The following is a 26,360-nucleotide window of genomic DNA, read 5'->3' on the forward strand; positions in this document are numbered from 1 at the left end:
TCTGGGAAAATACATGCGTAACTAGGTAAAGTTGACATAGTATTATGTCAGAAATCCTGTGGCGGGAGAAATTTATGCAAAGGACTTATCCTATATGACAGGAGAAAGATATGATGACTCATGTGCGTTTAATGCATCCCACTCTGAGAGAAAAGTATGGAGTAGCTATTATGCTTTCCTAGTATCGACCGTACACCTTATGTGTAATGATCATTAAGCACTCAATAAATCCAAAGAGAATAAAAGTTACAGACGAACCTAAAGATAAGAATGATATGCAAGTGTGACTTGCAAAAGTACTAATGATCAAGAACTCTGTTGAGTTTTCGAAATGGAATAAGGAAAAAGTACTCACATACCAGTTAACAGATAACTTCATTACATATGAAGTAATCAGATAAATGAAGTAGATACTCAAAGTTTCCTCAATTCACAAGAGTTGTGAATGGTTTTTCAAAATTGTGGCAGAAAAGTTCTTGCCACATTTCGAGGGGGAGAAAGAAATATGAGATATCCATTAATGAAGAATGTGATCGTCTGGGGGGAGTACGACGATCATAATAATACCCCTAAAGAAAAGAAATAGTTGTATTCCTGGATCTTTTACAGTTCCGAAAGCAAACTAAGGAATACTAAGACGGTGCTTAAAGTGCCATAAAGAAGAAAGTTTTAATAGAATAAACCCAAATAATAAAGTTTAAAGATACGCCATTTTTAGTGAAGATGGAGTAATCTGGGGGAGCATGTTGTATGACCTATACAACACCTGATGTTAGCTCTATAAAGGATGAATGAGTACACATGGATCTTGTGACACAGGTCCCTGTAAAACCTATTGCCTCTTGGAAATAAAGGACTATAGAATTAATTTGCCTCTTGGCAATGACAGAGCAACAACAACCCCATATGAAAGAAGTTCTAGTACCTGAGACACAGATGGTCTCAAGGAATGAGAAAATCAGATACTTCTGATTACTATAAAGTCTATGTTAGTGAAATTCAAATCGAGGTTGATCTCACCTCATTTAAAGCGCTCAATCGAGCTTAGAGAAGTGTCTGTTTGTCTAAATGATAAGAGACTATGTGAGATGAAATAAAATTGGTGAATCCCGACAATGTTTGGGACTCATAAGTAATTTCCAATGGAGCATAAACAGTAGGTTGTAAAAGGTCTACAAGGTCAATGTGACTCCAAAGGAAGTATGTAAAGGTGTAAAGCACGACTTGAATCGAAAGATTTTGTGCAAAGAGAATGAACAAATTACAATGAGTGTCAGTGGCACATCATGACCGACATCATGATCCGAGTTACATCAGATGAATGTAAAGAACACAAGGGATACTGCTTCAAGAAGTTTTTTATGGACTAGAGCAAGTCTCTAGACAGTTGCATTTAAAGTTTAAAGAATCAGATGATATTTTGGGTTAAAGAAAATGAAAGGAAAATTATATTCATGCAAAGTTATAGAATGGGGAATTCATTTCCCAATCCTGTGCATGTGGATGACGTCCTACTTGCTAGTGGTGATGTTAATCTACTTCAGGAGGAGAAAAGAAGATCTTATCCTCAAAGTTCAAAATTAGATTCACCAAGAAAATAATAAAATGGGGTATTAGGAATGTCGCATGGACATGCTAACAAAGGTCTCTAAAGTATGCATGCGAGAAAACCTACGCCTGTTCTTATAGTTAAGGGTAATGGAACTGGAAACTATGGTGTTCCAAAAGTTGATGAGAAAATATTGAAAACGGATATGGTACCATATGCTTCAGCTGTTTTTTTTCGAAAAGGGGGATCTCCCCGGCCTCTGCATCAGAATGATGCATACAGCCATCTTATTACTGAAATAAAAGGTTCCAACAAGGTTCCAAAGACTCCGACTGAAAAGTAATAAAAAGACAGCTCACACAGAGCTAAAGAGGCTGGACACACAGACTAGCCAAGATAAGACGCCACAACCGGCTGGCTAAAGATAGATAGGTAAACTAATTGCCTATCCTATTACATGACCGCCATCCAAACCGGTTGAAGATATCCCGAGCTACCATCTCCCAGCGGATAGATCCAGTAACCAAATGCTCCCCGGCCTCCATCAGAGTGAGTAGCGACCATGAACGGATCACGGCCGTGGCTCGGAAAATAACCTGCAAAAAGTGAATACGTGATGTTCTGTTAAAAACCAAATCATTCCTGCAAGTCCAGATAGTCCACAACAAAGCGCAAACTCCAACACGAATATGTCTCGCTAATGCAGGCTCAATCCCAGTGAGCCATGTCCCAAATAACGTAGTAACAGAATTCGGTGGAGTAATATTAAAAGCAATGTGAACCGTCCGCCAAAGTACTCTGGCAAATGGGCAATCAAAAAAGAGATGTTTGATCGTCTCATCCCGATCACAGAAGCTACACCTCGTAGGTCCTGTCCAATTACGCTTAATCAAGTTATCCTTGGTTAAAATAACCTGTTTATGGACAAACCACATAAACACTTTTATTTTCAAAGGAACTTTGACAGCCCAAACATGCTTGGAGGTAGGAATGGAGCTCGAATTAATTACATCAATATACATTGATTTAACCGTGAATACTCCAGACCTAGTCAGTTTCCAGCGTAATTCATCGGGTTGTTGAGAAAGCTGGACATCCATTAGTCTTCGAACTAGATGAAGCCAATCTTCCCAACGATTGCCCATTAACGACCGTCTGAACTGAATATTAAGGGGGATGGATTGAAACACCGTAGCAACGAACACCTCACGTCGTTGAACAATGCGATATAAAGACGGATATTGAATGGCCAAGGGTGTCTCGCCGAGCCAAGTATCCTCCCAGAAGCGCGTACTAGCGCCGTTGCCAATAACAACCTTTGTCCTATTAAACAGAGATTGTTTGACTTTCATCAGGCCTTTCCAGAAAGGCGAGTCAGTTGGCCTGACTGTGACCTGGGACAGGGACTTTGTCTGTAGGTACTTGCTGCGAAGAATTTGGGCCCACATGGCATCAGTCTCAGAAGAAAGCTTCCACAGCCACTTGCTAAGAAGGCATCTGTTCTTCACTTCAAGATTCTCAATACCCAGACCCCCTTGATCTTTCGGTCGACAGATGATATCCCATTTTGCAAGTCTGTATTTTCTTTTGAGATCATCACCCTGCCAAAAGAAACGCGATCGATAGAAGTCCAGTCTTTTCCTAACACCAACTGGGACTTGAAAGAACGATAAGAGAAACATAGGCATACTCGTGAGCACCGAATTAATCAGAATTAATCGGCCTCCATATGACATGAGCTTGCCCTTCCAGCAACTCAGTTTCTTCTCAAACCGGTCTTCGATGCATTTCCATTCTCTATTGGTCAGCTTTCTATGGTGGATTGGAATACCTAGGTACGAGAAAGGTAAATCCCCCAAGTCGCACCCAAACAATTGCCGATAAGCCTCCTGTTCGTCTTTGGCTCTACCAAAGCAGAACATCTCGCTCTTATGAAAGTTAATCTTTAACCCGGTCAATTGTTCGAAAAGGCATAACACCAGCTTCATATTTCTCGCCTTGGCTAGGTCATGCTCCATAAAGATGATTGTATCATCAGCGTACTGAAGGATGGATACACCTCCATCAACCAGATGAGGTACCAAGCCACCCACTTGACCATTCTCCTTAGCCCTTCCTATCAATATGGCTAACATATCAACCACAATGTTAAACAAGATAGGGGACATCGGATCTCCTTGTCTTAGGCCTTTATGTGTCTGGAAGTAATGACCAATATCGTCATTCACTTTAATTCCCACACTCCCTTTTTGCGTAAATGATTCAACCTGGCGTCGCCAAACTTCATCAAAACCTTTCATACGCATTGCCTGTTGGAGAAATGGCCATTTAACTTTATCGTACGCTTTCTCGAAATCCACCTTAAAAATGACACCATCTAACTTTTTGGAATGGATTTCATGGAGCGTTTCATGAAGGATGACCACCCCTTCAAGGATGTTTCTGTCCGGCATGAAAGAAGTTTGGGAGTGCTGCACCACAGAATGCGCAATCTGTGTGAGCCTATTAGTCCCGACCTTGGTGAATATTTTAAAACTAACATTGAGAAGGCAGATCGGTCTGAACTGCTCAATTCTCACAGCATCCGTCTTCTTAGGAAGCAATGTGATAGTTCCAAAATTCAAGTGAAATAGTTGAAGCTGTCCAGAGAACAGATCATGAAACATAGGTAGCAAATCCCCCTTAATAATATGCCAGCACTTCTTGTAGAACTCCGCCGGAAAGCCATCCGGTCCGGGAGCCTTATTATTTTGCAACTGTGTTATAGCATCAAACACCTCCTTCTCCGAAAACGGGGCAACCAGAATATCATTTTCAGCAGCCGAAAGTTGAGGCACATCCTCAGTTCTGGACTCATCGAGAGATACACAATTATCCTCCGGAGGTCCAAATAACTGCCTATAATACTCGGTTATATATTTTTTAGGTTATCCTGTCCTACAATAGTGCCCTCATCTTGTTCAAGTTGGAATATTCTCTTCTTTCTGTGCTTACCATTAGCAATCAGATGAAAGAATTGAGTATTTGCGTCCCCTTGGACCACTTTGCGAACCTTAGCCCGCAAAGCCCACTTCAATTCGTCTTCGCGGAGAAGTTCTTTCAACCTCTTCTCTGCTTCAGTTTTAACCTGGAGCTCAGCAGGCATCAAAATCGTGGATTCGGCCTTAACGTCCAGATTCTGTATAAGAGAGATGAGCCTGTCCTTTTCAATCTTATATACCCCACTAAGGTGCTTAGCCCAACCCCGTAAGAAGCTTCGCAAACTCCTAATCTTATTTTGCCAACGCTCAACCGCGGTCCTACCGCCTACACCCTTCGCCCATTCACTAGCGATCAGGTCTAGGAACCCTTCGCGTTCGAACCAGGCCATCTCAAAAGAAAAGGTGTTTTTGTTTCCCACGTGGTTCGGCTCCCCTGAGTCAACGAACAGGGGTGTGTGATCGGAAAAACCCCGTGAAAGAGCTTGAACCGTCACAAGCGGGAACTTCTGTTCCCACTCCACACTCGCAAGAACGCGATCAAGCTTCTCGAAAGTCGGGTTGGGCAAAGAGTTAGCCCAGGTAAACTTTCTACCAGAAAGCTCTATCTCCCTCAGATCCAAGCTTTCAATAATAGTATTGAACATGAACGACCACCTGCCGTCAAAGTTATCATTATTCTTCTCCTCTCTCCTCCTAATGATGTTGAAATCACCCCCAACTAAGATTGGAAGCTGTTCGGACCCACAAATCCGAACAAGATCCGCCAAAAATTCCGGTTTAAGCTCGGGCTGTGCGGCACCATAAACCGCCACCAACGCCCAGTTGAAACCATCAACCTTAGACCTGACTCGAAACTTAACCGCGAAGTCACCCATCACTACACTCCGGACTTCAAGCGAATCGCATCTCACACCCAGCAAGATACCACCCGATCTTCCTCGCGGAGGGAGGCAATGCCAATCAAAATCAACACCACCCGCAAGAGAGGAAAGGAACTGGGGCGCAAAGTTGTCTCTACCAGTTTCCGATAGAGCAATAAAATCTAAACGATGCTCCAGAGAAGCCTCAGCAAGAAACCTTCTTTTAGCCAAGTCTTTCAGACCTCTGCTATTCCAAAAGATTCCTTTCATCACTCATCATGAAATTTTTTAGTCGTCCGAATCCTAGCACTCCTACGAACTGCAGAAGCGGGGTAAATTTTCCGTTTCCACTTATGTTTGGGCTTACTAAGACCTAACTCCTGATCCTCATAACCGGGCTCAGCGGAAGAAACAACTGCATTCTCTATGGGCATATCATCGTCCTCAGACTCATGATTGGATGGTGCTAGATCCACACACATATTATCGAGCACTCGAACCCCTAATGCATTAATCTCATTGTCATTCATGGGTTTAACCGCTGCAAGATTAAGAATAGTTTCTAAGGCACGCTCCGCCTCCAAATCTAATAAATCATTCACCGAATTGGAAATCTCACTATCTGTAGCCCCGAGTGAAACTCCTAATTGGTTTGCATTATTTATAATTTCCTCATTAGAAAAATGCAATAAAGAATTAGATATGTTGACGGACATACCAGTAGAGATCGCAGCGTCATGAAGCTTGGCCGCCCTCATAGCGCACCTCTGCTGCATGTCATCAACCTCCGGAAGCTCCTGAATGCGGGCACTCATCCGTCTCCCCGTTGAGGCCGGGTCCGGGATCCCGCCAAAAGCAACGACCTCTTCCCTAGTAACCCCTCGCGGTGAAACCCGCGAAGGGTCAACCAAGGAAACCGGAGGAGGCGATCGCGGGCTCCCATGCCCCTCGGACAAGTGCCCCAAGCCGAGACCCATAGCAACGGGTACGCTAGGAGGATGCGGGGACCTCCTGACTGCCGACGAGGAAGGAGGAGTCAGGGCCGCCTGCCCCATACCCCCCTCCCCCAACGCCACCAAAGGCGCGGGCGCCGCCACAGACGAAGGAGATGCGGTCCTCCTGACCGTCGACGAGGAAAGAGGAGTCAGGGCCGCCTGCCCCAGATCCCCCTCCCCCGACGCCACAGAAGGCGCGGGCGCCGCCGCCACGCCCGAAGGAGAGAGAGCCGAGGCCGCCTGCCTCGGACCTCCTCTCCCAGCACCTGCCAGTCCCGTCATGACCAGCGATGCCGATGTCGGGGAAGTGAAAGGGGAAGTGAGAGTTAGAGCCGCCTGCCCCAAGCCCCCCTCCCCCAACGCCACAGAAGGCACGGCCGCCGCCGCCACGCCCGAAGGAAAGAGAGCCTCCGGTGGATCAACCACCGACTCCCCGTCCCCGGAACCAACCAAAGTCCTCACCGACGATGTCCGCACGGAGCATCCAGCCAGTGCCCCACCGGCATCCTCAAACTCCAACAAAGGTAGTGACTGCTCAAATGCCTCATCAGAATCTACCCGGTCACTCCAAAGTCTGGGAGGGGCAGAGGCTGGCTCAAAGGACCCGAACCGCAACGAGGTCATAGGCACCGATGGTGAAGGTGCCGGCTCAACCCCGGTCCCATCCCCGGTCTGAGCCACAGGACGGGAGCCGTTAGTCCCCTCACGAGTCGACTCGTCAGTCGGTGCCCCCTCCGCTCCCACACTGTCGTCCCCCTCGTGCATGTCAACATCATTCCCAATCATTGCCTCAGAAAACAGGGCAGCGTCCTCAAACTCGATCTCAAGAGGAAACACCTCTCCTCTATAAGTCCAGTTAACCACGTCAGGCACGAACTCAATGTCCAAAACGCTCACTAAGATGCGAGCCACTCCATATGCTTCAGCTGTTGGAAGCTCAATATATTACCCTGACACAATTCACGTATCCAGGTTGTTTTGGCAATGTCCAGTACATATATAGATCACTGGAATGGAGTCAAAGATACCGGCCTCATGCTGAAAGAAATAAGTGCTCTCAAAAGATTGTGAGTACAAAGACAGGAGATGTGAAATGTATAGCGAAATCCACAATTGTCGCTAACTTTCATACTTGGAGGTTTTTGTGTGGAAAAGCTCCAAAGAATGAAACAATTATCATCAACGTGATGCAAAGATATTTTATAGCTTGATATGAGGCTGAGGGACAGGCAAAATGGTTAAGGAGACCTGTACCCGGAGTTAATAATGGTTGACAACAGCGATAACCATTTTAAGTTTTTCGCTCCTATGACAACGAGTCAAGTGTTGATGCCAAACACGGTGACACAGAGTTATGCGTTGTAAAGGAGAAAGTCCGGAATTATGTAAAAATGCTTGAAGCATAAAAGCAATAGACAAGTATTTGCAGATCTGCTTATTAAAGGCTTACCACCCAGTGTGTTCGGAGAACACACAGGCGACATGGGTTTTATGGTATAGTCTAAGATTTCCGGACAATAAAGGGCTCAAGGTTAAAGAATTTGTTTCAAAACAGAGAGGTACGTTGTGGCTATCTGATTCTATCGGCAATTGAGCTGTGACGATGAAACATGTTCTATGTATTGATCTGTTATGAAACGAGTAAAGTAAAAGTATAAGGTCAAAAGTAAAAGTTGAGATCAAGGGGGAGAATGTTAGGATGATCTCCACCGTGTGGGCCCAACGGCCCACCGGGCCCTTAGATCTGCGCCCTGATCGGGGGCGCTCAACCGACTATGGTTGACGGGCCCGTGTCACCTGCACTATATAAAGAGGTGGGGGCTGGCGGCTCGCATCACGAGGTTCGTCGCAACGCCGTACACCCCACCTAATCCCCTACCGATCTAGGGTTAGTGCAGTGCTGATGGGAAGCACCACCACCGCTACTCTGCCATCACCGGCCACCGTCACCATGGCCGGCACCGGGAGCTCCTCGAGCCACAAGAAGAAGGTAATACCTACCACCACTGTTGCTGGAATCCTAGCCTAACCGATCCATAGAATATATCAAGTCAGTCCCAGATCCCGGCCAACAATGCAGCAGGTATATCAGGCACTCTCAAATAGAAAACGGCCAGCGCTCATGCTCAGTCCGAAATCAGGCTCCAAGATTTGCATGCTTATTGTGGCTCAATAAAGAATATATGAAGCTCCTGTGTTGGGAATTATATATTTGGCCTCTGTATTTGTATTTGTGTGTAGATTTCAAGGATGGAAGGATTGATAACAAGGAAAATACATCCTTTGTACGTTGACTCAGTAATTGTTCTTGTAGTTTCAGTATCGAAAATTCGCAAGGTTTGGCAAAAATGTTGGATGAAGATATATGCATTCCACATCTTTGTCTCTTCATTCAGCTGAATTAGGCAGAATCACCTTCTTCTTTTTCTAGATGGTTATGTTTGTAATTGTCAAAAGTGGATTCATGCATCAATACTTTTTGAATGGGAATATACACAGCACAGTATATTCTAGTGGGAACTTACGCAACAGGCTGGATGTTTAGCGGACAGAACTTGAAGCAACCAAAGCTTTTCAGCCTACAATTTACAATGTGAGGAGCCCATGTACATATGCGCATAGAACTCAGAACTTGTTCATGAATATCTGCTTTACTGATCAAGTATGTTGAGAGGTATAGCGAAAGCACCAAGCAGCTTCCTTTGTGATAAAAGATGAACTCAAAATCACTCTGCGCGGCTTCAATTTCACGCTGAATCATGCTATAGCTGCAGGTATCTGAAGTTGACAGAAGTTAATTTCCACCATTTCTATGTGTGTGCAATACTCTGAGCTTACCATTCCTGTAAACATTTTATGTATGGTGGAACTGTACTGCGGGTTATTTTACACTCTGCAGTAATTTTTACCGATGGACATTCTGCCAGCTCTTGTCTGCTTTGTTCTCAGCTGGCTTGGACCAGGGCCATCATTACGCCCATGTTTGAATGAGATAGATATGGAAGGATTTGCATTGATCTTGCCATTTTGTGGGAATGTTTGGATGATAATTCAGTGATTAACTAGTTTTTGCTGTTGAGAGTATGCTGTCTTTTGTTTATTTTGACACTGCGCTTATCTTTGCCGAGAGCCATCTGGGAGAAGGACGCGGCGGCAAGGCAGCCTCCAGGGAGATTTGATCATATGCTCATGTAAGTTCAACCATTGATCATATGTAACCTAATTTAATTCACCATAGATGATTGCCCTTCTTGTTGGAAATATAGTGCGATTACAGAGCTTTATTGCAGTGACATTTACACACTATATTTTCATAAGGAAATTGTCATGATGGTACTGTCATATGTAAATGGAACACAAAGTCTGAAACCTTGTTTCAGTACAGTTCTGCTGTCAGCATTCACAAACAGAGTTACAGGTCGGGAATGTGCAAACGGGTGAGTCGAGGTCTGACCCTGGTGTCAACCGATTCCGTTTCTAGCAGGACTGAATTCTGGTCTGTTTGATTGATACTCCCTCTGTTTCTTTTTAATCCGCATATAAGGTTTGGTCAAAGTCAAATTTTGTAAAGTTTGACTAACTTTATATTAAAAATATACAAAAAGGGTTTCCCCCGTTTTGTATATAAAGCAACCAACCGAACCATACAGGGATAGGTGCTGGGACGGAAGCAACACAGACACGCCAAAAAAAAAAGACAGAGAAAGAGCAAAAGAAATAAATGCCGACAACGGCGGATCAACAAAAACGAAGAAGCCTCGCGATCGCTGCGCCCACCGGAATCTACCCCTAGGCTCCAAGACTCCGAAGCGCCGGCACCTATCAACACCTCCAAGAAGGATCGCGATGATGACGACGCTGCTGCCAAGGGTTTCCCCTGGTACACGACGAGGCGAGAGGCAGGGTAGCCCCCGACGCCCTCCCGGAAGGTCAGGTGGCACCCACAGGCGCCACCGCGCCGGTGTCGGCCACGCCGACAGGGGTTTCCCCCGATCCCAACCCGCACCTCGGGCGCTCCGGATCCATCCACCAAACCAACCACCACCCTGCGCCAACGCGGTCATGAGGCCCCCACGCCGTCTCACCACGGCACCGCGAAATGAGGACAGTGCGGCGAAGGATCAGAGCCGGGACTAGGGCATCAACACCGTCGGCACGCGGGAGGGCCCCACCTCCACCGTCTGCGACGGTAGCCGTCCGGATGCAATAGCAGGAGCACACCAGGCCTGTGGGCCCACAAGCCCGGCCGAGCCCTCGTGGGCCCGTAAAGCTCCCGCCTTCGCGCTGTTGCGGGCACACCATCGGCGCCGACGCCCCATATCCGAGCCGCTCCTCCTCCTCACCGCGCCGCAGACAACGAGGCCTTGCCGGGGGGTCGGCCCGCTAGGACCCAGATGGGGCCCGCCGGGCCCAGATCTGGGCCGGGGGCGCGACGTCGGCCACCCAGCACCACCACGCCGCCCCGCCGCCAAGGAGCAGCGCCGCCACCATGTCTGCCGCCGGCCACCCCGCCGGGTCACCGGACCGCCGCCAAGCCGAGCGACACCTCCGCCGCCCCCCTGCCTTGGGCCAGGAGGACGCGCGCGCGGGGATAGGAGATCCTGCCGCCGCCGGCACCCCCCGGGCCGGAGCCGGGGGCGCCCGCCGGCGACGGCAAGGGAGAGGAAGAGCGGAGCGAGGCCGAGTGCAGCGGCGCGGGGGCCGCCCCGGCCGCCTCCCGGGGAGGCGGCGCGAGGGCGGAAGGAGGGGGGGGGGAGGAAGGGCGGGGGGAGGGAGGGCCGGATCTGGGCCGCGCGCCGGCGAGGGCGGCCGGATCCCTCCGGCGACGGGCAGGGGAGGCGGCGGCGGCTAGGGTTGCGGGGATGGGAGCGGGTCGCCTCCCCTGTCTGTTTTGCAGTGCGGCTCTTTTTAGAAAGTTATGAGCCCCTGAGCAGCTACATACAAAACTGTTCTAGCTACCATATTAAAAAAATAATATAAACATTCACAATATGAAATCAATATTATTAGATGCATTATGAAATGTATTTTCATACTATATAGTTTTAGTATTGTAGATGTTTATATTTTTTTATATAAATTAAGTCAAACTTTGTGTAGTTTGACTTTGACCAAATCTTATATACGGAATAAAAAGAAACGGAGGGAGTACAAACTGAAGTCCATCTCATCAACGGTACCATGGCGGCCGCAGGAATTCTCTGGTGGATAAACTTGCACAAGTAGTCGCCGCAGGAGGAGGAGTGCGTGGGAGAAACTTCATGGGGCGGATCCTGAAGTTTAGGCAGTTCGTTGATTTAGGGTTGATTGCTGGTTCGAGTCTATAAAAGGGAGACGTCCCAGATTGGAAGACGCACAGAAAAAGCACTCACCTTAGTTCTTCTCTGTTTCACCGTCGGAGCCTCGCCATCCCTTTCCTGTTGTGCTGCAGGACGGGGAGAGCAGTAATCTCCGTTCCTCCTCCGGCTTGCTGACCTGCACGGGTGCCGGAGCAATCAATGTTCTGGGAAGTGTCTCTGCACGCTGCTCGCTGATCTGCATCACCACTTCCGCCTCTCTAGCTTCGTCAGGCTTCCACTTCAACACCTGCGTTTCTGTTAAGGTAACATTCAGTTAGTATCCCATTGTTTTGTTGGCTTCCTGCCATGTTTAAGAATAGACTGATTTGGTCACTAGCATTGCTAGATGAGTTCTTCTGCTATCATGTGATAATTGAAGTAGATTATAGATTGCTTCAGATTGTCATCTTAAGTTGGTTAATTCAAAATGCAGTTTCCTTGATCATAGTTAATTTACAGAATTGTTCAACACTTCTTTCGTTTGCCTTCTTGATTATATGCCTCATCATCCCTCGGTGCACGGCACGCCGGCCGGGATTGAGACGCTGAGTTGGAGCTTCCCTGTGGCATGCCGCTCGCTGCTATGGCCGGGGACAGAGACCAAGGGAAAGTTGGGGATAATGGAGCTAGCCAATTTTGAGCAAAATCGAAAGGATAGACGAAATCGACTGGTAGAATCGTTCACCTAGTCGCCGGAGAGGTGCAGCACTCGTGCTTGCAAGAGTTGCCGCCGGGTCCAAGGTCTACGCGCCCGTGGTGATACAGTACTGTAAGGTTGGAGTAGCCGGGCCGCTTGTGGGATGGCTCATGGCTGGAGTCACCGCTTCGTCGGAGCTGCTAGAGTCGCCCTGCCACGCCGCGGGGGGAAACCCTTTTTCTTAGTCGCCCTGCCACGCCGCTGAAGACGAACAGGGATGGTTCGGTCGGTCTGGAGGGAAAAGAAAATGTTGAAGGAAATTGCAAAATTGCCACAGTAGCACAGCGCCTTCATTTCACATGTCAATACTGGTACTCGCGTATCAGAAATTTAAAATTAATAAAGTTGGTTCGAACATTTTATGTTTCCCTGTTTTCTTTTAGCTCCCTAGGGCCAACGCCCTGTCAGCGGATCCAACGTACACCGATACTTTGATAGCCTCCCCACCACCTATCATCCAAATAATCTGCCTCACTTGTCTCTTCTCGTCAAAACTTTCCTCAAAGCATTTTTTTAGATTTTGTTCTTCTTTTTCTTCATCAGATTTGCTACTTACAGTTATTTGAAAATGTAGTATGGATCAGTCGATTTCGCCCGGTGGCCGTGGCCAATCGGTCTCGCCAGGAGGGAGCCAAATCCGACAATAACACAGCCGACTGTGCCGTTGCAGACATAAGCAAGGCAGAGGTTTGACAGATTCATGTGCGTGGAGGTCGCTGACACCAAACATCATGGCGGTATAGAGGGATGGCCGGGGTTGACGGAGGCACGACAAAGGTGGAAGCTCGAGCAAGACGGGATGATGAGGTGGCACACTACAATGCTCACCGGTCACATGTGACGGTGGAGATGGTGTGGGATGGGCTGAGGGGCGGGGTTGACTGGTATTGTTAGGTAAGAAGAACCAACAACGACTTGGGGAGGAAGAAGATAAACCATGGCTAGGGGAGAAAATGCAGCAATTGAATTGATACCCAATGATTTAAAGAGAATCTCATGGAAATGTGACTCTTTTTCAATCGCCTCATCTTTAGCAGTCCCTTACTTCACAATTTTTTATAGGTCCGACGAGTGTGATTTCGTATAGAAGCCAAAGAGAAACCAATCACTGTAAGCATGGCAACGAAAGCAAAACCTCCCTCCAATCTAGTTTTCCTCGCTCATATGTGTTTGAGCACTTAACTTTCAGTTAGCAACATACTTTTATGTAAATCCTATGTGTTTCATGCTATTTGGTTTAACTTCAGTGATGGTTGGATCGAAAGTAATTTTGCTGGATGGAAAAAAGAGAAGACGGGGCAGATCTTGGAAAGCCCCTCCTCCCCCTCCCGTGAGCAACCCGGAGGGGAAACCCTAGCTGCCGCAAGCACTCCCCTCTCCCCTCCCTCCCATCCCTCGCCGCCGCCGGCTCGCGCGGACGGGCGAAGCCCAGTCGGCGTCGGCGGTGGCGGGGCCGTTCTTCCCCTGCCCGATGGCGGCCAACGCAGGCTGGTGAGGTCGGGCGGCGGCGCTATGCTGGCGGAGGGCGCAACGACGCTGCGGTAGGCTGTGGCGACAGGGTCGGTGTTTGGCGGCGGTGTGAAGGGCTCCCTGGTGGTGGTGCTCTGCTCCTGGTGCGCATGGAGGCGTGGCGGAGGCCACGGTCGGGGTGGCGCCCCCTATCCAGCGGCGGATGGTGGGCGCGGCGCGGAGGGGCGCCGCCTTGGCCGCGCGGGTGGCATGCCGGTGGCGAGCGGGGCGCGTGCTCTCTGGGCCTCCTCGTCGGTCCGTGGAGCGGATCTCTGCTGGTGGCCTTCTTCCTCAATTTCCTCTCCTGCCTCGACTGTCGTTGCTGGTTCTTCCATCCAGTGGCTGGTTGGGGATGGGGTCAAAGAGCTTTGGATTGGGGGAATCCCTTGGCTGGCTGCTGCCACCATGATGCCGGCGGCGCCGAGGGCGTCGTTCCCCTTCCTGTAGGCGACATCGAGATCCTACCCTGCCCTCCACCTCCAAGTCCCGGGTAAAAACCCAAAATCTCTGGATTGGGTGGCGATGGCGCTCCGGCGGCCTTTTTCTTCTTTAAGGTGCCACCTTGGGACTGTGGAGTGTTGGTTGGGGCTTCGAAGTTGGTGGGGGCCTACCGGACTCTACAGAGATGCTCTGCTCGGCTGCTTGCGGTTGACGTCGGTCCTTGCCGGAGGTGTGGTGATGTACAGGGTGCTGCTTTGCAAGAGGAGGTTGTCGTGCTGCCGTCCTCTCCCTTATTACCTGTTGGTCCAGGTCGTACGAGCTCGGGGGTGAGTGGCTCTGCCTGCCGATGGTGCGGCGTCCTCCGATCCAGGACGAGAGGGCAGGGGGCCTTCTTTGGAGGCAGACACGGATGACGGAACAACGACGGTGGCCTTATGGGAGTTGATGGAGCGTGATTTTCCTCTAACGGCGGGTTGCTACCTTGTCTTGGTCATATCGATTGCAGGACCGTGTTAGCCGAGGGTCTTGATGTTCCAGCTCTTGGTGCATTCAAACATTGTTAGCGGCTCCTCCGATGTCTTGTATCTTTGCCGTTTTCTTTTCTTTTCTTTCCTGTTGTAATGATCGTTGTATGGTGGGTGCTGGCTCTCTTTGGCCAATGCTTTATAATCTAATAAAACGGGGGGAAACCCTTTTTCGTCAAAATAATTTTGCTGGTGGATCTGACCGTTCAGCCTGTTTTACTTGGTAGTTTGATTATTTGTACTGTCTTATGTCAATAAAAGATGAATCTGGATGATACATAAAAGTATAAAGGTATAGGGTGTGAGAAGGGGAGTAGGGATGATTAAAGGGAGAAGTAAAACAGAGTAACTGAAGAAAATTATCCAGTTCTGTTTTGCCACATTTCCTTGCCAAAATATCATTTCAACCCATAAAGTTAGAGGCTGCATATACATGTTAACTTCCAACTGATTTCCTCCGAGCGTTGGATTGAAATCCAACGATTGACCTTCTTCTTCGCTCCCCCGCACAACATTACTTTTCTTACTACCTGTCTCCCCCTCCCCCTCCCCCCCTCCTCATGGTTTGTTCCTGTGTGAGCCCCTGTCTCGAGCTCAACGACTATCTAACCTAAGCGGTGGCGAAAACAAAAAGGCTCACCTGCATCGTTCAATCTTCATTCTTCGCCTGCGATAGGAGGGCCAACCACGTTTGCCCCGTATGCGACGAGGTCCTGGCTCGGCCTCGCCGAGGACGCTCCGACCACCTTGCCCCGTCTCGTCTTGGGGCGGTGCTCTCAACCATACATGCTCAAAATCTACTGACTGCCGATTTTTTTTTCAGTTACTAGTTGTTAAATAGCAAGTGCGATAATAGAGTTATTATCTCTGCAGCAGGGACCCATATGTCATGACTCTAGCACCTCACGCATGAATAGCGGCCCCGGTCCATGTGTATCTTCCTCCCCTTCCCCACCACTAACCGACCGTAGGATGCCTCTTCTTCCCCTGCGGGCTGCGGCCTCATCCATGAATAGCGCCGCCGGCCTCCGCATCTCCTGCGCCGTCACCCGGCCCTTTGTCCTCGATGCGCCACCGCGTGCGCGAGCTCCCCCGGCCGCCGCTCGAATAGCCAATCCAAGCCGCATCAGCTCGACGCCTTTCGCCTTGTCCAACGACCTCCTCCCTCTCGACCGTCGGAGGACCTGGAATGGGTGGGAGGCGCAGAGGTCGGGCACGAGACCAGGTAAGCATTGCAAGTACGCAGTTGCAGCTCGCTCGAATTCAATCAAGTAGCATTCTCGTAATAAGTTTAAGTTGATTCAACGCTAATTACAGTACAGCTTTCGGTCAGTCAACGTTTGGCGCTCCACATCACCAACTACTTCTGAAGGATTGCAGGAAGGAGCAGCAAGAAGAAAATTCTATCCGTACTAGCGGCACGGCGTGGTTTGCAAGGTTCGATGAATCTAAAGCCTGCGAGTCTTGCATCTGGTCAAATATATCTGCTACGAATGTTCATCTTGTTTCTGCTGGGCCAGCAGACTGTACTCGGGGACTGTCGGTCCTCAACACTCTTCATTCACTCACTGATGAACAGCTACGCGGTGTTTCAGACTTCAGATTCTTCTTCAGTCAATGATACTGTACATGCCTGTGTGGAAGTCATATGACTTTCTTTCGTGCACGCGTTTCCTTGTGTAATCCTGGCAGGCAGGCAGAGGCGTTTCGTACAGGCAGGCAGAGGTGTAATCACTTCATTTTCAACAATAAACGGCATCAGGGCTATATATCTATGTATGTAATGTTTGTTTCAAGCTTCACCTATGAACTAGTCCTGCACAACATGAGCCTTCTCCTTGCCTTGGAGCTGCTGCTGCTCCTGCTTGCCTTGCCATGCCTTTCTTGTAGGAGTACCTCAAATGCAACGCATCCGTCACTATGACTAGATCGGCAAGCAGAGGCACTTCTCCAATGGAAAGCTGGCCTATATAGAAGAGGGACCTATCGTCTGGACTCATGGACAAAGGGAACCAGCCCCTGTAACTGGACCGGCGTTGCCTGCAGCAATGCCGGTGATGCTGCCTTAGTTGTGTCCAACATTTCGCTTCCGCTATGTGTCCTTGATGGCAGGCTGGACAGGCTCCATTTTGCAGACTTGCCTCATCTTGTATATCTGAATCTCAGTTACAACCATCTCTCGGGACCAATCCCATCAAGCATTGGTGCTCTTGCCAAGCTCACTCACTTGGATCTGTCTGCCAATGACCTGCAAGGATCTATCCCTGTCTGCCAATGACCTGCAAGGATCTATCCCAACGTCCTTATGTAATTGTACTAAACAAACCTCCATCGATCTCTCTTACTACAATTTATTTCTACCATGCCTACTACAGTAAGAACACTCGGGAATTTAATGAGCCTCTCCACTTTTTTGCAGATTTACCCCATCTTGTCAGTCTGGACCTCAGTAGCAACTCTCTCTGGGGCGTAATTCCATCAAGTATTGGCGCTCTTGCCAAGCTCGCGCTCTTAGATCTATCCTTCAATCTTCTTGATGGACCCATCCCGCCATCCATAGGTAGTTGTACTAAACTAACCTCTCTTGATCTCTCACATAATATTTTGTCCAAAAGATCAATTCGAAGCATAGGAAATTTGACGAGTTTACGATACTTAGATCTTTCCAACAATCAAATAAATGGTTCCTTCCCTTCGGCCATTTTGAAATTAGCCTCTCTAACAACACTGGCACTTGGATACAATCAGCTTAAGGGCCTATTACCGTCACAATTTGGATCTCTTATTATTCTCTCACATCTGGATCTTTCCAACAATCAGATCACGGGTTCCATTGGTAGCATAGCAAATCTAACAAGTTTAGAATTTCTGGATCTTTCCAACAATCGGATCACGGGTTCCATTGGTAGCACAGGAAATCTAACAAGTTTAGAGTTCTTGGATCTTTCCAACAATCGAATAAATGGTTCCATCCCTTCGACATTCTCAAAATTAATCTCTCTTACAACACTATCACTCAAGTCCAATCAGCTTAATGGAATGTTACCACCAGAGTTAGGATCTCTTGTTCTTCTCTCATATCTGGATCTAAGTAGAAATCAATTTTCAGGAAGCATTCCACCTCAGATAGGACAATGTCAGTCTTTATCGTCGTTACTCGTGTCAGACAACTTATTGACAGGACAGATACCACAAGAAATTGGATATCTTGCCAACCTATATGAGCTCGATTTGAGTAAAAACAATTTAAGCAGTGCCATCCCAGTGAATTTCTCTTATTTTTACCAACTGTTGGAACTGAATTTATCATATAATAATTTGGATGGCAGTGTTCCATTTATCGCTGCTGCCATGATCTCACTTGACCATAATACGTACTTATGCGGCAATTCGTATGGCTTAACTCCATGTGATACACCGAAGCTCGACGTGGATCACCAAAATAGGAAACATCCAAGTATGGTACTTCTTGCTCTTTTTGCACCCTTTTCCTTTGCTTGCCTCTCAATAGTAAGCATCACGGTCGTCTGTTGGAGAAGAAAGTATGTAAAAAGCACAACCAAAAGGAAGTCTGGAGATATACTTTCCATATGGAATTTTGACGGGAAGATCGCGTTCGAAGACATCCTCAGCGCAACAGAAAATTTCGATGATAAATATTGCATTGGTGTTGGAGGATACGGATCTGTCTTCAGAGTTCATCTTGAAGGCGGGATTACCTTTGCCGTCAAGCTCCTTCACTCAGTGGAAGAATACAGCGACGAGGGAACATTTCACGCCGAGATTGAAGTGTTGACAAAAAACAGGCACCGATGCATCGTTAAGCTGTATGGCTTCTGTTCCCACTCCCAGTGCAAATTCCTCGTGTATGATCTTATCGAGAGGGGAAGCTTGTCATCCATTATGCACGAGCAAGGGCTTGCGAAGAAGCTGGATTGGCCCAGGAGAGTTGCTGTTGTGACAGACGTAGCTCAAGCTCTCTCCTACTTGCACCATGATTGTGGCGATCCAATCGTGCACCGCGACATAAAAAGCAGCAACATTCTTCTGGACATCGATTATAAGGCTTATGTTTCGGACTTCGGCATGGCGAGGAAACTGAAGCATGGCTACTCAAGCTGGAGCACTATTTTTGCAGGCACATGTGGCTACATAGCTCCTGGTACTGACATGTGCTTAATCCATTTTTATTCTTTTAGAAATGTATTCAGAAAGAGAGAAGTAAAGTTTCTGATCTGATATAAAACTGATTTTGTTTCATATTACAGAGCTGTCATCTACCATGGTTTTGACTGAGAAGTGCGACGTGTACAGCTTTGGTGTGGTTGCGCTGGAAGTTTTAATGGGAAAGCACCCAGGCGATCTCCTCCTTCCGTTCTTTTGCCGAACAGAGCAGCAAGGGAAGTTCAAGGATACCCTGGATCGACGCGTCGCAGCACCGTTCACCGTCGAGGAGGAGAAGGATGCCATTTTGGTTGCCTTGGTGGCCTTTGCTTGCCTGCAAGTCAACCCCAAAGCTCGGCCAACAATGCAGCAGGTATATCACGCACTAACAAATAGAAACCACCCAGGGCTCATGCTCAGACCCCTTCCTGAAATCAGTCTTCAAGGGTTGCATGAGTATTGTGGCACCATAAAGAATATATGAAGCTATATAGCTAGTCTCCTGTGTTGGAAATTATATATTTGGACTGTATATTTTATTTCTGTGTTGACTTCGAGACAGAAGGATGGATAGCAGGAAAATACATCCTTTGTACGTTGACTTGGTATTGTTGCTTGTAATTTTCAGTATTGAAAATCGCATGGTTTGGCAAAACTGTTGGATGAAATAATATGCATTCCCCTTATCTGGCCCTCTTCATTCACCTGAAGTAGGTGGAATCACCCTTTTTTCGTATGTTTAATGTTTGTAACTGTCACTTTAAAAAAAAGGAGGAATAGATACCGTCTGTCTTACTGGAAACTTATGCAACAGGCTGAATTTTTAACAAAAACCTGAAACAACCGAAGCTTTTTAGCTGTCACGATCCCACTTACGCATTGGTCATCTTTACTGATATATTTAGGCTTTACTTGCAATAATGTATCAGTACCAGATCTCAAGTTCAACCGGTTTTAGTCTCTGTCTTTTCTTTTCTCATAATGATTTATTCGCATTAGCCAATGAAGGTCTTGGACCTGAAGCTCTCACACTCCAGAGGGTGCTTAAGCTGCTGACTGAACTCTGAATGTAGTGCCCAACATGGAAGGAAGAATATTTTGGTCATAACTGATGTTAATTTCCATCCTTGTCTATGTGCGGGCAATGCTCTGAGCTTAGAGTTCCTGGAAATATTTTATGTATGGTTGCAGTTTCTGAATACTGGATCTTCATCTTTTCTGTTCTTTTCGTTTCCTTTTTAAGAACACATTTTGTATGGAGGTGGACCTGTAATGCGGGGCGGTGGTGCTGCTAGCAGAGGATAGCGAGGAGATGCGTGGTCACACAGTGAAGGAGCTCTACTGGCGGAAATAGACAGAACAGGATCATGTGCAGTTTGCAGTTTGGCAGTACCATTCATTGGCGGCGCTATATATGTTTCATCAGTATCTGCTCGAAGCTGATGGTCGCGACGAGGGCGCTGAATGGTGAGTTGCCTGTCAATTGTACCATTGGTACGGTGGAACAATGCCCGAAAGTAGCCGTGTTCTGCGGGCGATCAACATGCTTATGATGCAGTGGTCATTGCATCCATGAAACTCGCTTTTTGTTGGATGCATGTGCTGGCTCTGCTTAAGCCAATGATTTTACCCTATGAACATTTGAACATTCTTTGTTTTCAGCTGATTTGGATCAGATTCATCATTGTTTGAACTTTAAACTGTTCAGTACCAACGGAGCCGCAAAAAAAAGTACCAAGGGATAAATTTGCAAGGATTTTGTTCATAAATGAAGGGACATTTCCAATCTGGAAAATTAGCCTAAGTACCTGCTTGCTCTATTTTGGTTGACTGACATTTGGTGGGGGTGTTTGGATGATAGTTCTGTGACTAACCTGTTCTTGATGTTGAGAGTATGTAACCAGATAGTTTGTTGTTTATTTTTACATTGTGTTTATCTTTGCCCAAAGCCATCTGGGAAAAGGACGGCATCGAGGCAACCTCCGGGGTCATTGATCGTGTCATCATGAGTTCAGCCATTGATCATATGCCCTAATTTTGTTCGCGGTAGATCATATGCCCTTGTTTCCTTTGCCTTTCGATCATATATATGGCCTGTCAAGTTACTTAAATCATTTCGAAAACCCGAGCAAAAAATGTGATGCGAAATGAAGATCTTTCCCCTTGGCAAACTTGCAATTTTTTTTCAAAGCTCTACATAGCTCAACAGAACCAACCAACCAGCCTGACATTTTTAGTCCAATTCGACAGAAGCGAGCAGAGGAGGGGCAGGACAGGACGGTGACCACAATTTTTAGACAGAGATTCTACTTCACTAGTTTCAGTAGAAACACTGGAAGAAGAACGGCAAAAAGAAGGCACACTAAATGACTAAAATCTGAAGCTTCTTTTTGGGCGGCCAACTTTTCGATACGTCGATCCAGTGCTGCATTCTCAACCGTAATAGCATCAATTTGAGCACTCGTAGCAACAATTTCAGCCCTCGAAGCATCACTGCGTTGCTGCATTTATTGCGACACATTACAAGCAGCTGCATTGCTGAATATGAGCGCATTTATCATCCAAATTTCCTCGATCATGTCCAAGTACCTGTCCAACCACATGAAGAAACGCCGGTCTTTGGCCTATCCAAACATACTCAATTTAGCAACTTGTATGAACCAAACATCAGGAAAACCATATGACATACTACTTGACTTTGAACATTAAAGAACAGGAGCCCTGCTCCGGTGCTCCCCCTAACCTAATTTCGGAGGGGTATTTTTGTCCCCGTGAGTTTATTTTTTTTCTGGCCCGCTGTAGCCCAGATCCAAGCCCTGTCTAGCCCTGTATAACCCAGACCGTATACGTACAGTACCCTGGTCCAAAAAAAAACATCACACGACCCCACGTCCACGTAAGACCTGCCGAATCCAATCATTCACGCAGCTCCATCAATCTCGCGAGCATTGACGCAGCTCCACAAGTCACGTAGTAGATCTCCAGCGGCGGCTATCTCGTCGGACAGCGGGAGCGACAACGTCGTGAATCTCCAACGAGCGCGCACAGGTACCGCATCCCGCGTCCCCCCTCTAGTCTCGCTCGCGGCAACATCGAACAAACTGCCGCCACCAGTGGTAGTGGTTAACCTAGCGGGGCGGGTAACCTAGCTACCTGGCGGCGCATGCGATCGTGGATCTTGTTCCGGTAGTGCTGCTCCTCGTGATCTGGGTTCACATAGCGTCGGTTGCCGTCGGCTGTGCGCACCACCAGTATCGTTATTTGATGTGGCGGCTAACATAGGTATCCGGCGGCAGAGGTAATCACAGATCTAGCTAGGTTTTGAGATCGTGCAGTTCCTCGCGATTGAAAGTGATCACGACGGGTGCCGTGGCCATCTTCCTACTAAGTTTGGCAGATCTGAACGGCCTCGGTTGCGGTTGTTTACATAACATCCGTGATCGTGTGCTATGTGTTGTATATTTCATCATTGATAATGTTTGCACATGTGATGATACATATTGGTTGTAGGGAATGGCGGACGAGGAGTTAACTGATATCATGGTAGACATGGAGTTTGGAGAACTGATGAAAGACTGGATAGAAGATTGGTCAGATGATGAAAATTCAGATCGTGAAGATCGGTCAGAGAATGGGAACGAATGGGACGATCTTAATGTGAGTGGCATTGTCATGTTGTAATTTTTTGGTGGCATCCGACAACATTAAATCTTTGTGTTGAAAATTTATAGATCGATGAGCTTGATGATGATCAGGAAAACAACTCGGAGCTCTCGAATGAAGATTACATTAGTCAGGTACGTAAGTGAAAATTTTTGTTGGCATGCAAATTGAATTTCTTGTGGAATATTATATGATAAGTAATTATGTATTTGTGTTGTATTTTTCAGTTCATTTCCTAATGTCATAATGCGTACGACTATTACGGTGAATCCGACGTGGAGACAGGCCTTAACGACGAATCATTAGATGCACCTGATTCTGGGGAGTCCCAGTCGTCGGCCATCATGAGTGAGGTATGTGTGTAATCAATGTTCTATGGAAGTAATGTTAAACCATAGAAAACTGTTTTCATGGCTGTGGTTTGATTGTGTAGGTGACACAAGATGATGGGGCAAAGAATGTCCAAGATACTGCCAGTGCAGATGATAAGAGGGATATGTTCATGCAGATAATGGAAATGACCTTTACGTCTCACGATGCTGCGTATGATTTCTACAACAGCTATGCTAGAGATAATGGTTTCAGCATTAGAAAGAATAAGGTCAGGTTAGCAAAACCGAGTCACGTCATATGCGTTATAGGCGGCTTGTTTGTTCCAGACAAGGGAAACGTGACAGCAAGTTGATAACCGAGGAAGGACACAGCCGTAGGCTCAGAGCCGAGACACGCTGCTTTTGCGAAGCGCACCTGACCGTCAAGCTTGACCAAAAGTGTGGGGTTTGGTATGTTGAAAGTTTTGAGGACAAGCATAGCCATATGTTGGCAGGACCGGACGAGGTACCTTTTCTTTGGTCCCACAGAAAAATCAAAGAGTACCAGAAGCATGAGATAATGTCCATGGGAGCTGCAGGGATTAGAATTCACGACATGATGGATTGCTTCATCAGCAAACATGTATGGTACGGCGGTGTTGGTTTTACCAAGCGTGAAATATACAACCTTTGTGGCAAGGAGAAGAGGAAGCTGCTTTCAAAAGGTGATGCTGCCACAGCCATAGGCATCATGGCCAATAGGAAACAGAGGGATCCTAGCTTATTTTTCGAGTACAAGCTAGATAAAGAAGGACATTTGAATAGGATGTTCTGGTGCGACTCCCAGTTTCGTCATGACTATGAGGACTTCGGCGACGTGCTTGTATTTGACAACACGTACAAGATGAACCGCTATGGTATGCCATTCATACCTTTTGTTGGTCTTAACAATCACCGGAAGACCACTGTTTCTGGTTGTGCCATAGTTTCGGACGAGACCGAGGAGACATACGTGTGGCTTCTGCAGACTTTTTTGAGGTCCATGTGTCAAAAGATGCCTAAGAGTGTTATCACAGACGCCAACGCTGCGATGATCAAGGCAATTCGCGAAGTCTTGCCAGACGTGTGGCACCGTATATGTACGTGGCATATAGAAAAAAATATGAAGATTCACCTCAGTCACAAGTCCTTGAAGGAGTTCCGAACTCTTCTGTACTACAGCACGTCCACGGCCACGTCTGAGGAGAGATGGCACGCATTTTCCAAAAGATGGCAGTCGGAAAAAACTATAACATGGTTGAGACGGATGTATAAGAAGAGGAGACTGTGGGCCGCGGCTTATCTAACAGAGGGGTTTTGGCTTGGCATGAAAAGCAACCAGCGGAGTGAAAGCCTGAACTCATGCCTTCACCTCCACCTTGATACGTCCATTTTGCATCATGCTTTTATATCGATATTTATTGCATTATGGGCTGTTATTACACATTATGTCACAATACTTATGCCTATTCTCTCTTATTTTACAAGGTTTACATAAGGAGGTAGAATTCCGGCAGCTGGAATTCTGGGCTGGAAAAGGAGCAAATATTAGAGACCTATTCTGTACAACTCCAAAAGTCCTGAAACTCCACGAAAGTTATTTTGGGAAATAATAAAAAATATTGAGCGGAAGAAATACGTCAGGGGGGCCTCCACCTTTCCACGAGGGTGGGGGGACGCGCCCTACCCCCTTGGGCGCGCCCCCTGCCTCGTGGGCCCCCTGTTGGCCCTCCGGTGCCCATCTTCTGCTATATGAAGTATTTCGCCTGAAGAAAAATCATAAGCAAGCTTTCGGGACGAGACTCCGCCGCCACGAGGCGGAACCTTGGCGGAACCAATCTAGGGCTCCGGCAGAGCTGTTCTGCCGGGGATACTTTCCTCCGGGAGGGGGAAATCATCGCCATCGTCATCACCAACGCTCCTCTCATCGGGAGAGGGCAATCTCCATAAACATCTTCACCAGCACCATCTCCTCTCAAACCCTAGTTCATCTCTTGTATCCAATTCTTGTCTCCAAGTCCGGGATTGGTACCTGTAGGTTGCTAGTAGTGTTGATTACTCCTTGTAGTTGATGCTAGTTGGTTTATTTGGTGGAAGATCATATGTTCAGATCCTATATGCATATTAATACCCCTCTGATTATGAAGATGAATATGCTTTGTGAGTAGTTACGTTTGTTCCTGAGGACATGGGAGAATTCTTGCTATTAGTAGTCATGTGAATTTGGTATTCGTTCGATATTTTGATGAGATGTATGTTGTCTATCCTCTAGTGGTGTTATGTGAACGTCGACTACATGACACTTCACCATTATTTGGGCCTAGAGGAAAGCACTGGGAAGTAATAAGTAGATGATGGGTTGCTAGAGTGACAGAAGCTTAAACCCTAGTTTATGCATTGCTTCGTAAGGGGCTGATTTGGATCCATATGTTTCATGCTATGGTTAGATTTACCTTAATACTTTTGTTGTAGTTGCGAATGCTTGCAATAGAGGTTATTCATAAGTGGGATGCTTGTCCAAGTAAGGATAGCACCCAAGCACCGGTCCACCCACATATCAAATTATTAAAGTACCGAACGCGAATCATATGAACGTGATGAAAACTAGCTTGACGATAATTCCCATGTGTCCTCGGGAGCGCTTTTCCTTATATAAGAGTTTGTCCAGGTTTGTCCTTTGCTATAAAAAGGATTGGGCCACCTTGCTGCACTTTATTTACTTTTGTTACTTGTTGCTCGTTACAAATTATCTTATCACAAAACTATCTGTTACCTATAATTTCAGTGCTTGCAGAGAATACCTTGCTGAAAACCGCTTATCATTTCCTTCTGCTCCTCGTTGGGTTCGACACACTTACTTATGGAAAGGACTACGATAGATCCCCTATACTTGTGGGTCATCTCTTTTCTGGCGCCGTTGCCGGGGAGTGAAGCGCCTTTGGTAAGGAAAAATTTATATAGTGTGCCGAAATTTATTGTCACTTGTTACTATGGAAAGTAATCCTCTGAGGGGCTGAAAGTGCGTTATATCGACTAGAGGGGGGGGGGGGTGAATAGGCAATTTTTATGAATCCTTCACTGAGGAATTTGCCAGTGAGGAAATTCCTTAGCGAAGAACTACTTGCAGCGGAATAAGTACTCAAAAGTATGCATAGCAGAACACAAGCATGATCATCATGATGAAATGAAGACAAGCACAGAGTACAGAAAGCGTAAACACAGGATAACACAGGATGAAGACAAACAGACTGAAGAAATTGAACTGAGGAAATTGAGAAAGTCTTCAGT

General features: G+C 47.0%; 1 protein-coding gene, 1 long non-coding RNA gene and 1 pseudogene across 8 annotated transcripts; all 3 read left to right on the forward strand.

Annotated features, from left to right (window-relative positions):
- Positions 1 to 11,691: 11,691 nt before the first annotated feature.
- LOC123494635 (uncharacterized) lies at positions 11,692 to 15,186 on the forward strand. Its single transcript, XR_006665904.2, has 2 exons — positions 11,692 to 11,987; positions 12,996 to 15,186. It is a non-coding gene; the product is annotated as an uncharacterized lncRNA (long non-coding RNA).
- A 617-nt stretch (positions 15,187 to 15,803) lies between these two features.
- On the forward strand, positions 15,804 to 19,745 carry LOC109771787 (L-type lectin-domain containing receptor kinase S.4). Of its 7 annotated transcripts, none has more exons than XM_020330486.4 (4): positions 15,804 to 16,120; positions 16,213 to 17,202; positions 17,315 to 19,057; positions 19,164 to 19,745. In XM_020330486.4, exons 2-4 carry the CDS (start codon positions 17,139 to 17,141, stop codon positions 19,541 to 19,543), a joined length of 2,187 nt encoding a protein of 728 aa, XP_020186075.1. In that variant the 5' UTR covers positions 15,804 to 16,120; positions 16,213 to 17,138; the 3' UTR covers positions 19,544 to 19,745. The 7 variants fall into 7 exon arrangements, with proteins under 7 accessions (XP_020186075.1, XP_045086543.1, XP_045086566.1 ...); XM_045230608.2 differs by having other exon boundaries at positions 15,810 to 16,120; positions 16,213 to 16,332; positions 16,419 to 19,057; XM_045230631.2 differs by having other exon boundaries at positions 15,810 to 16,120; positions 16,218 to 16,332; positions 16,419 to 19,057.
- A 2,827-nt stretch (positions 19,746 to 22,572) lies between these two features.
- LOC123494767 (protein FAR1-RELATED SEQUENCE 5-like) lies at positions 22,573 to 24,275 on the forward strand (annotated as a pseudogene).
- The last annotated feature ends 2,085 nt before the right edge of the window (positions 24,276 to 26,360 follow it).

Source organism: Aegilops tauschii, chromosome 1, assembly GCF_002575655.3.
Source record: "Aegilops tauschii subsp. strangulata cultivar AL8/78 chromosome 1, Aet v6.0, whole genome shotgun sequence".
Classification (NCBI taxonomy): domain Eukaryota; kingdom Viridiplantae; phylum Streptophyta; class Magnoliopsida; order Poales; family Poaceae; genus Aegilops; species Aegilops tauschii.

Bases quoted from the DNA above. Each gene is read 5' to 3' on its own strand.
- LOC109771787 (XM_045230618.2), top strand. From the start codon at position 17,170: ATGACCTGCAAGGATCTATCCCAACGTCCTTATGTAATTGTACTAAAC. The intron at 19,058-19,163 runs GTACTGACATGT...TTCATATTACAG, and splicing joins ATGTGGCTACATAGCTCCTG to AGCTGTCATCTACCATGGTT.